Raw genomic sequence first — 11872 nt, 5'->3', positions numbered from 1 at the left:
ATGCCCCATCACACTAGCTGAAAAGGAAAGGGAAGCAGAATATGAAAGGCGAAATGCAACAAGGAAAACAGAGAAGGAAGAAGAGGACTTCCAAGAAGTTCAACGCAGGAGAAGAAGAGGAAATAGACAGGGGCCAGTGGGTAAGCAAAAAGAAACCCAGAAAACAGAATCTCTAAACAAATTTCAAGTCCTACAGGGAGAAGGTCTGGAAAACGAAGTAAGCGAAGAAGAAGAAGTAGAGGAGATGGAGGTAGCAGAGGAAAAGGAGGATAAAGAAACAGAAAAAACAAAAAAGGACCAGAGGGTAGAAAACGCAGAAGAAACCCAGGAGGAGTTAGGAGACATGGAGATAGACCTACAGAAAACAACAGGAGACGAAGAAGAGCAGGTAATGGCAAAGCTGTTACAGGAATGGAAAAGGCTAGACGAAAGATTCATCCCAGAGGAACAAAAATAGAGGTATAAGGAAGCATTCAAACGATATAAGGAAAAGAGGGGATTAACAGGAGACACGGAAAATCAACAAGCGGAAAAACAGGAAGTGCAGAACATAGGAGTGAGCAGCACTGGCAAAACAGGGAAAAAAAGAGGGAGAAGAACTTTGAATGAAACGATACAAGATGTGGGAGAAATGCTTGTCAGCTCTGGAAGAGTGATACCTCTCTCTGAGGTATTCCAAACCCGCCCAAAACTTTTAAGATGATTATAACAAGCTGGAACGTAAGAGGCCTCAACAGCAGAGGCAAACAAAGGTATCTGAATGAGAGATTGAAAAAAGAAAAACCCAGTATAATGATTTTACAAGAAACAAAAATAAGCATCGATAAAATGAGAGAAATTTTGAGTAGAAATAGGAGTAGATATGAAATAATGGGACAAGATGCAGTTGGGAGCGCAGGAGGCTTAGTAATAATATGGAATCCAGAGGAAGTTCAATTCAGTAATTGGATGAGCTTTCCAAGAATCTTAACAGGAACAACAAGTATTGTAGGAACGGTGGAGGAGGTTTTTATAACAGGAGTTTATGGGCCGCATATCCAGAGTGAGAAGGAAAATTTCCTGCAAAATCTAAAAGCTTTAAGAGGTCTAATTCCAGGGAAACAATGGATCATAGGAGGGGATTTCAATCTGATCAAAGCCGCAGAGGAAAAAAGAGGAGGAGTAAGGAGATTGGATAAGGCAGTGGAGCAGTTTGGAGACATGATAAGGGAACAAAAGCTGATAGATATCCAAACCATTAATGGGAAACATACTTGGAATAACCGAAGAGGTGGAGCTAATCAAATAGCCTCGCGCCTAGATAGATTCTTAATCTCAGAACAAATAATGATGAAGGATGTCTTCATAGAAGCCACTATCCTCCCGGTAGCTGGCTCAGACCACTGGCCGATCAAACTAGAAATAGATTTAAAACAAAGGCCTGCTAACAAACCCTTCAGATTCGAAGCCTTTTGGCTAAGAAATGAAGGGTTGATGGAAAAACTAGAAGAATGGTGGAAGGCGAGCGATCAAAGAGGAAAGAATAAGATGCATACTTTCCAACTTAAATTGAAGGAAATGAAGATTAAGCTAAAGAAGTGGAATAAAGAAGAATTCGGTAACATAATAGAAGAAAAGAACAAACTAGAGCAGAGAATGGAAGAGCTTCAGCAGTTAGACATCTTAGAAGGCATACAGGAGGAAAGAACAAAAGAAGAAGGTACTATACTAAACAAGCTAGAAGAAAGAAGGAAACAAGAAGAGATTTTATGGAAGCAGAAATCAAGGGTGCAATGGCTCCGGGAAGGCGAGAGGAATACTAAGTTCTTCCATAAAGCAATGGTCCAACATAGACAAAGAAATCGAATTTTTTCAATTAGAAATAAGGAGGGTCAGAGAGTTCTTCAACACGAAGAAATAGAAAAAGAGCTGGTTAATCATTTCAAAAATATTCTTAGAGAACCTCAAGTTGACAGATCTGAAGCCATAGCGAAGATAAGCAGAGAAATCCCAAATATGGTAACAAGAGATCAAAACCTAGCACTAATGAGGAAAATTACGATGGAAGAAGTGGAGGATATAGTAAGAAACATGAAAAGGAATAAAGCGCCCGGACCGGATGGGTACACAGTAGAATTCTTTCAAGCTGGGTGGAATTTTCTTGCAGATGAAGTGCTGGAAGTTGTAGAGGAGGCCAGAATAAATCAAAGACTATGGCCTGGAATAAACGCAACCATGCTGACCCTTATTCCTAAAACAAATCAGGCTGATCAAGCTGAAGGTTTTAGACCCATAGCCCTCTGTAACGTCATCTACAAAATAGTGGCTTCAGTTGTGGCTCAGAGATTGAAATCGATCCTCCCAAGCATCATATCCCCAGAGCAAACTGGGTTTGTTGAAGGGAGGCAGATACTGGATGGGTTAGTGGTGGCTCAGGAAGTAATTCACACTCTGAAAACGAAAAAAGAAAGAGGCATGCTGATTAAATTAGACCTCTCAAAAGCCTATGATAGGCTAAACTGGAAGTATTTAGAAGCAATTCTGAAAGCGTATGGTTTCTGTGATAGATGGGTGAATTGGGTTATGAGTATGATCTCAACCCCAAATTTCTCCATCCTGTTGAATGGGGCTCCAACATCTACCTTCAATGCAACGAGAGGCCTCAGACAAGGGGACCCCCTATCCCCCTTCCTGTTCATAATTGCAGCAGAAGGATTAGGCAGATACTTTAAAAAAGAATTAAGAGAAAGGAAAATTCAAGGGCTAAGACTATGGGGAAATCAAACCACTGTTACGCACCAACAATTTGTGGACGATATAATGATATACTGCAAAGCAACTCTGACAGAAGTGAAAAGGATAAAGAAAATACTTGAGATATTTATGGAAGGCACAGGGATGGAGGTTAATAATGAGAAATCCAGAACCTTTTTCTTTAACACTGTGGAACCCATTAAAATTCATCTAACCAGGGTCCTGGGCTATCGGAAAGGAGATCTCCCTACCAAATACTTAGGTACTATGTTAGATTCGTCCTCGCTCAAAATTGGAAATTGGAAAAATACTCTGGAGAAGATCACAAAAAGATTGGAGAACTGGACTTTCCGAGCCCTGAATTTAGCAGCAAGGGTTATTCTGTTAAAAGCTACTCTTCAAGCAATTCCGATATATCCTTTATCCGTAATGGCTGCTCCTAAAGGAATTTGCAATAAACTGGTGGAGATCTATAGAAAATTCCTGTGGGGGGGACCGCAGCAGCAAAAGAAGTGGGCTCTATGTTCATGGGATAGTCTAACTAGACCAAAGGAGAAAGGGGGTTTAGGCCTCAGAGACCCCTGGACCTTAAATCAAGTCCTCGGCGCCAAGCTAAGGTGGAGATGGATTCAAGGGGGGCCGGATCTTTGGAAAGAAATCTGGTCAACTAAATATAATATGCCCCCTGCCCCGGAAGACATTCTTAGGGTGCAAGACATGCCACGAGGATCAGATATTTGGAATCTCACTATTCAAAGCAGGGATTTAATAGACAGACATATATTCTGGGAAATCAGAGGGGGACAGACAGCGAGATTCTGGGATGAAGCCTGGCAGCAGAGGGAGAAAATGATAAACTTGCAAGAACTGCAAGAAATATACAGAGCAGGTATAGAAAGAAACCTCATTACAGTTAAGGATTACTGGAACGAAGAACAAGGAAATGAGGAATGGCGAAGCTGGAAACCTTTGGAGGAGTGGAAAAGAGATGCAACAGAAGACCAGAAAAAAGTATTTGGAAAGGAAATAGAATCCAGAAAGATAAAAAAGAGAGATGGAAGAGACATTCTCCGATGGGGTAAAGAGACGAAAGGAATATTTAACATAAAGGAAGCTTACAAAGCAAAAACTCAGCAAGAACCGGGGGAAGAAGATCAAAAATGGAAAAGGATATGGAAATCAAAATGGTGGCCGAAGATAAAATTGTTTGCATGGCTAGTAGGAAGGAAGCGGATTCTAACCTGGGATAGAATTCAAAAAAGGGGATTCTCTGGCCCTTCAAGATGTTATCTATGCTATTCGGAGGAAGAAGATCAGGAACATCTGTTGAATGGATGTAAGGTTGCCCAACTCCAATGGGAAAAAACAAGAAATCTATTCTCAACAACAGAGAGAAACCCTCATGATATAATCCAAACCCTTTTCGACTGGGGAGAAGGAAAGTTCCAAAGTAAAATTGTTAGAAGAGCATGGAGTATTACAGCTGGATTTAACGTTTGGAATTTGTGGAAGGAAAGAAATAGTCGAATATTCAAAGGAAAATCATCAGAGCCGGAGGAAGTATGGAAGAGAACTCTCAAGCAAATTAGAGAATCAATCTTAGCAGAGAATTGGGCAGAAGAGGATTGGAAAACCTCGGATACTGAAGCTGAGATTTTAAAGCAGCTGAACATAGATCAGGGGATGATTTACCATCCAAAAACAAAGCAGAATCAGTCAATGGCAATCCAAAGTCATGCAACCTATCGAAAGCCTCCTGAGGGGTTTGTGAAACTCAATTTCGACGGCGCGGCAAAAGGAAATCCCGGACCAGCGGGTTTTGGCGGACTCTTCAGGAATAGACAGGGGGAGACAGAGTGGATATATGCGGAATATGGAGGAATAATGACCAATAATGAGGCAGAATTCATGGCTGTTTACCAGGGACTCAAAATCGCTAGAAGAAATGGCTACAGAAAAATTGAAATTGAGGGAGATTCCACCCTGGTAATAGATACAATCAGAAAATTAATCAATGGGAAAAAATGGGAAAAGGTTGTAAAGAGCTGGAGAAGCGCAAGCTTAGTGCGAGACATCGAGGATCTTTTGAAAGAGGTAGACTACAAGATCACGACGCACGTAAGAAGGGAGGGTAACAAACCCGCAGATTGTTTAGCGAACTGGGGAAGCAAAGAGCCCCTGGATCGAATTGATGACAGCTGGACCAATCAGGGTTCGTTGGCAAAATGGGATGGTCTCAATCAGCTCATTGGAAAGGATAATCATGATGCAGAACAAAATCAATTATGATCATGCGCGGAGCGGGAACGGGAGAATGAGGCACGAACCGGCGGCAATAAGGAGAGGACGGAAGGACGGCGCTCTTAATCGCCTGACATCAGTATTAATTGAGGTGGCAGTAAGACAGGAACGAGGCCCAAAACAAATTACGATTCTCAACAACAAATCCATCATTCGAAGAAGGAGGGACAGTAGAAGTGGAGCGAATTCTCATCATCAGAGCAAAGGGGGCGAGAAGGGTATTAGAGAGATCAAAGGCAGAATGAAAGGTATTGGAAAAGGCTCGCGGGAGGAATCAATCTGGCAAAGAATTCCGAACCAGAGACTCAAACGCTCAACAATGGGGGAGAGAAGCGGTAAAACAGTCCAAAAAGAGAAGGATAGGGAGGAAGCCAGGAATTTCGTACAGGGAAGAGTTAAAATTGAAGTGGAAAGCTCGGAAGAAATGAATCTCAGACAGTGCGAAGAATGCAGAGGAAAACAGTTTGAAATTGGGCAGAGCAGCAGAGGCCCAAAGCAAGGTGGTCAGAAGCACTAGGAGAACAGGGGACGAGGACGACCCCGTCATTCCACTGACAATGCGGAGGGAAATAGAACGCAGAACAGGCGGCGAAAAAGGCATAGAACAATTAACACGGCTCGGAATGAAGCGGAACAAGCTTATAATCTGGATTCCAACGCAGATATAAGGAGAATTATCGACGCCATTGAGGAAAAGGTTTTGGAGGAGCCCTCCGACCCGGAAATGGAGGAATGGTCCTCGCAGTTACCAGACCCTGGAAACACGTGCGGGAGACTCACCCTGTACCGGCGTGCTCTGCACATATATTGGGTTCTGAAACATATCCTGGCCAAGGCCATGGAACAAGTGGCGTCAGAAATGGTGGAGATGGCGACTGAAACCGCGGCGGCCAAGCAGGAAATTGCAAATGTGGAGGAGCTGGTTAGACTGCAGAACGAGCATCTCCTGGAGATTAAAGAAATGCTGAAAGCGATGAGGAAGGACAGCGTCTGCAACAACACCAGCAAAGGAGATGCAGAAAACTGAGAGGCCTGTTTCTTGTGCTTCTGCTTTTTTGAATAAATTTTGTCTATGAAAGTTTGTTGTAAGGCATGCCAAAAAGACAGTAGTTTGTGGAGGTTAAATAGTACAGAGAAAAAGATAGTTGGGTGGGATAAACTTGGGAAAGAGGGTTTTATGTTTATGGTATTTGACAATGTTCAGACTGATAATGGTAATGACTGTTGCAAGTATAGGAGCCAACAGACATGGTTTCCCTTCGGGGCAGGTTGAGGCTCCTGAGTTTTGTACTATAATTTTTGCTTGTAGATAATAGAATTACCGCAGCTTACAAAAAAAAAACATGTTTGATATCGTGAAAAGCATATGACATGGCCCGCTGAAAGGTAGCTCCAGCGTTTTTAAGTCCAAAAGGCATATTTTTATATGCAAATGTACCTAGGGGCAAATAAAAGTTGTCTTATGTTGATCTTCTTAATGAATAGTGATTTGATTATAACTGGAAAATACATCCATAAATGAAAAAATATCATTGCCTGCACATTCATCGATAATCTGATCAATAAAAGGCATGGAGTAATTATCCTAAGGACAAGCCTTATTTAGGTCCCTAATGTCAATGCATAAACAAATCATTCCTTGGTTCTTGTCCACTAGGACTGGATTCAAGACCCACTCAGTTAAAGGAATGGGGTATATGAAACCCACCTTAAGAAACTTTTCAACCTCAGTTGTGATAGTTGCTGCTTTTTTAGGGTTTATCAGTTGAAGCTTCTGGTGAATAGGTTTTGCATTTTCATATGTTTTGATCTCATGTTGGACTATGGATGGATCTATCCCAGGCATTTCCTCATAAGACCAAACAAACACATCTCGACACTCTTTAAAGAGATCGATATAAGTTTGAATTTCTTCAGGGGAATAGTCAGCTCCAATGAAGACATTTTCAATAATGTTGGGATTCCTAGAGACGTTCACTGGAACAGTTTGGGATATGATAGACATGTTACCATCAGACGAAAACTGTGTTGGAGCCAAAGGATTTAAAACTATGTGAACATCACTAGAAGATGAAGAATTGGACAAGCTTGATTTCACTTCTTGCAAATGAGGGAGGAAATATGACTGACGATGTAAATCATTCCACAGTCTTTCAACACTCGTCATTGCTTCTATAATTTCTTCTTCAGATGGAAAAATAGTGTCTAAGCCATCCATAGTAGAATTTAAATCTAGAGTCCAAGCTAGAGCCACATCCCCATCCAGCTTCTCTGGTGAAAAAGGAATAGGATTGGAGTCTGTAGTGTTAGCAATAGACTGATAAGCAATTTCAGCTGTAAACATAGGAAATTCCATTCCACCTACCTGCCCCTCATCTAATGTGGTGGTAGAAGAGGGTAAGGGCCAAGGATCCGAAAAATAATGAGTTCTAAAGAACTCTCTTCGAGAAGGTGCCTTGGATGATGAAATAACATTAATTCTAGCAATAGGAGTAAGAAAATCAAAGGTACCCATTAAGGAAGAGTACATTCCAACTCCTAGATTCTCTATAGGCTACTTCAAATTGTTCACTAATGGAACAGTAGATTCAGAAGATGCATTGGACTCACCCAGAGAATAATCCATCTAATCAACTGTTACAATTCTCCCTTCATGAGGAAAATAGAGGATGCAGAATAATGATGATACAATAGCATCCATCTCATAAATCTAATTTCTACCTAAAAGGAGATTGTAATCCAAATTTGCATCAACTATTTCTACTTCAATATTTATAACCTTACCCCCAACACAGATGGGAAAGGCTAGAATACTCCCATGCGGTCTATGAGAATGACCATCAAATGCTATTAATAGAGTAGGTGAAGGAACAAATTGAGGTGATCCAATAGCCTTCCAACATGATATAGAAATTACACATGTGGAAGCTCCCTCATCAACTACGGTTTAAAAGATATTTGTGTTTCGATATGTAGACTTGATTTGAAAATCCATATGATGTGGGAGTCTCTTCTTGAACAATAGAGTTTTTTGGGTCAACTGCTCCGATCATAGTGAGTAATGCACTCCTTTCCGTTGGGCATTACTGGAGTACCTCTAATGCCGACATGGCATAAGGAATATGAGCCAAATCTTATACAATAGAGTAGTTCTAAGTTCCCTTGGCATTAGGGTTAATTGTCGAATGTTTTGTGGAGCCTTTCAGCATCTGAGGTATAGACTCAACTACGAGCCTCTCGATATGGAGTGGATCTGAAACATCAAGAGTAGTCTTAGCCTTAGATGATTCTGATTCACCATAATCACGTGACCATGTAGCAACGTTAATATGTGAATTCATCATATAAACATTTGATGTATTTTCTCCTTCCTAGTTTCCTCCAGCGAAGGTATCGGTACTAGAATTCGCACCAACAAACAACTACTGCCTTTGGGGAAAAGGGTTAGTTAGCACAGCCTAGGAGCTAGAAGACCCTTGCTGAACCAATAAGTGTTGAGCATCTTGAATCTTAGGGAAAGGATGAGTCAAATGTTCACCATTGCATAAATTGCATGGAAACTTTACTTTCTTCTTAGACTCTTTTTACCCCCTCTAGCATCATTGTTAGGCTTCTTTGCATTACCCTTCCCATCTTGATTCTTTTTCCTACCAAACCCTTTCTTCTTCCCATTAGATTGTTGGTTTCATTTAGGGTTAGAAGTTTGAACGACATTTATAGATGAAGGTTGAGAAGGCATAGGAACTGATGGCGATTCCTGCATAGAAGAAGCAGTTTGTAAATACAACTATTGCGATTGATTTAGCAGGTTAGCCGTGTTACTATCAATCGATTTGACTAACGCTTTGGCATGGGGACCTGGCTTTGGCTTGGATAGATCAACCTTAGATCTAGGAGCATTAGGCAAAATTCTCTGAAGAACCCTAGATTAAGAATATATAAGTTCTAGCTACTGGGCTCTAAAAGTAGCATGTTCTTTGGTGAACACACTGGAAAGCGATACATCCTTAGAAATTCCAGGTTGCAAATATTTGAGAAACCATTCAAGAATGAATTCTTGTGAAATATTGGCTTTAATGAGACTCTTCCTTCTCCTCCATTCCTTGATATGATCTGAAATGTGGGTTTCTTGGTCCTGATGGAAATTAGCTAATAGATCAGTTCCAACATCATAATGAATGAGCAACTAAAAATGGTTTAAAAATATGGTATCCAAATCACCAAATGAAGCGAAGGTTCCCCCTAGGAGTTCAATGTATCATTTAGCCGCATTCCCATTTAGGGTGTGTTGAAATAATCTCAACCTGATTGAATCATCTATCAGGGAATTCGATGAACACCATAAGTGGAAAGTGGTTATATGGTCACCTGGATATTCACCAATCTTCCCTTCAAATTTGGGTATGTTTGATGGAATTTTGGTTGGAACCAGAGGCCAGACTGAGTTGTATCAAATCAGATCATTAGTCAATTTTGATAGATCTGGCAATTTTAAAGTTTCCAGGAAAGCTAAGCATGGAGGACCTTGAGGATTTCAACCGGTCTAAGCAGAATTTCCAACGTTTTGAAAAGAATACCCTAGATTTGTGAAGACACCAAGTTGCCTGAAGTAATTCATAGAAAAACCTAAACCATAAGGAAAGCCTTGTGGCCCAGAAAAAATTGGAATTTATCCAACTCCTGCCAAAAAATTTCCATATCCAGTGGAATTTCCCCCTAGAGAGGTATTGAATGGAGCAGAGATCCCTTGGTAAGGGTTCCATGCATTAGCATAGGGAAAAAAATTCTGGAATGAACTCATGGAGGAATACAACATATTCCCCTTTTGGTCGAAAGATAACTGATTCCCAGCTCCAAGTTCGCTAACAACTGGGTTAGTCCATCCTTGGAAAGGATTATAACTTTGACCTTGGAGGGGAAGATATTGATCCTAAAGTTGGGTTAGAATGTGGTATATGACCACTCCCAAAAGGAAAACCCTGAAAAGAAGTTGACCCACTTTCCATGGAAGGCATAGACGTGGAAGCAACTGATGGAAAACTTAATGGAACCAAAGGAATTGCACTAGTAGGCATTCCAAAGGGGAAAGAAATAGTGTCAGAGCCAAAGGCTTGGGTGCCCCCACTTGAAGATGGAATGGAGGCAGAGCCAAAAATTGTAGTGCTAGGAGTGATTGAAGGTATGGAAATTTTACTTCCTCCTTGTATTGATAAAGGAGTTTGTACACTAGTAGCACTCATAGTTGAAACCATGTTGCCGACAGTGGCCATCGAAGGAAAAAATTCAAATAGACCAGGGCTCGAAGGCTTGTGAGTCAGAGTCCCAATGTATAATAAAACATCTGGATAATCGAGAGGAAGAGGAGAAGGAGTCAAAGGAGACTCAGGGAGTTCTTCAACCTCTATAATGTCTTCTGATTGGAAGAGGACTCTAGAAAGGACTGGAGTGTTCCTCTCCAAATATCGACTTACACTAGGTCTATTCTGTGAATCAATAGCTTGAACTAGAGGATCAATCTCCATTGCATCTACTGCCACTGATTGGAAATCACTGGCATAATTTCTCCTATGCCTTCTAGAAGAAGGCTCAACACTCATAGGTGAAAGCCCACAAAGCCTCCTAGACCAACGAACTGGTCGATTAACCACTTTTAAATATTTTAAGAGAACTAATTAAAGACTCAAAACATTTATAAAGCTAGGGGAACTAGGATCAAAGAGCACTCTCTAACAAATTCCCTAAAAGATAGAGTAAATCAAGCTACTTCCGAGTATTTCCACTCTGAGTGATGAGGACCGGACACCAAAGTATGAGAAAGTCAAATCAAGGACCTTCCAAAAATAGTTTGGGATAATGACGGCCCAGACCTACCAACGAAGGTTACATAAATAGTTACGCTAATCTTCAGACAAAATCCTTTGCCAATGCAAACACCCAAGCTTCACAAGGGTACCCTCTATAATTACTAATGAATGTGATGCAACATCTACCTCAGGTGCCGCGAGATTCCCCTCCATGGCCACCTATGTGATCCCTAGGAATATAAACTATGGGCACCAGTTCATATCAAAATCTGGGCGGAACAATCTCGGGGTGGGATCCAACAAGTAGGATAGGGGGTATCTCTCTTCCTTGCCTTCACTCTCCCACGTGCTTCACTCCCAATCACGGAGCTTTCTCGATCTTTCTAACGACATTGGATTTCACTCATTATTCAATGTCTATGTTTAATAGTTTGAGTGGCCTTGGAGAGATAACTCTCCACTCACCTATTCCAAGCCCCTAAAGAGCTAGACTTGTTGGTGTAATTAATAAAAAATAAAAAAGTTCCAGTTCTTTTTGTTTAAGCGCTTGATTTTAGAGGGTTGTTCTTTAAGTCACAGGTACAATGAGAGTGAAACTTATGGTGTTTTGATGCAAAAGAAATCAATAAAAGCTTAGTTATATGCAAATCCAACTATTTTCTTCGATGAAAAGAGATTTCTACTTGGTTCTACGAAAAACTTATATAAGAAAAATATTTCTTTTTTCTTTTTCAGAAATACACTCCACACACTCAAATTTTAACAAAAAGGATAAAAAAGCTTACAGTGAAAACTAACCTAATGCAAACTATAATGATGATGCAAGATCCTATGAATGCTCATATAATAAGAAAATGTGCTTATTTACAAGATCAATGGGCCAACTTGACTACAAAGAGGGCATACATTCAATGAAAAGCTTCCCTTGAAACCAAGAAAAACCAACTGAAAAAATTTCACAATTACTCAAAAACAACAAAGAAACTAGAAACAAAACTGAAAGAAAACGAAAGGCAAGAACTATGTTTTTGTAT

At 40.6% G+C, this 11872-nt stretch overlaps 1 protein-coding gene across 1 annotated transcript; it reads left to right on the top strand.

Moving 5' to 3' along the window:
* The first annotated feature begins 870 nt into the window (after positions 1–870).
* Positions 871–5022, top strand: LOC149160378 (uncharacterized). Its single transcript, XM_089434604.1, has 2 exons — positions 871–1699; positions 2147–5022. Exons 1-2 carry the CDS (start codon positions 871–873, stop codon positions 5020–5022), a joined length of 3705 nt encoding a protein of 1234 aa, XP_089290730.1.
* The last annotated feature ends 6850 nt before the right edge of the window (positions 5023–11872 follow it).

Source organism: Pinus tabuliformis, chromosome 5_2 (assembly GCF_031772625.1).
Source record: "Pinus tabuliformis cultivar Carrire ecotype Pingquan chromosome 5_2, CPIR1, whole genome shotgun sequence".
Taxonomy (NCBI): Eukaryota; Viridiplantae; Streptophyta; class Pinopsida; order Pinales; family Pinaceae; genus Pinus; species Pinus tabuliformis.
This window is presented reverse-complemented; position numbering and strand designations above follow the sequence as displayed.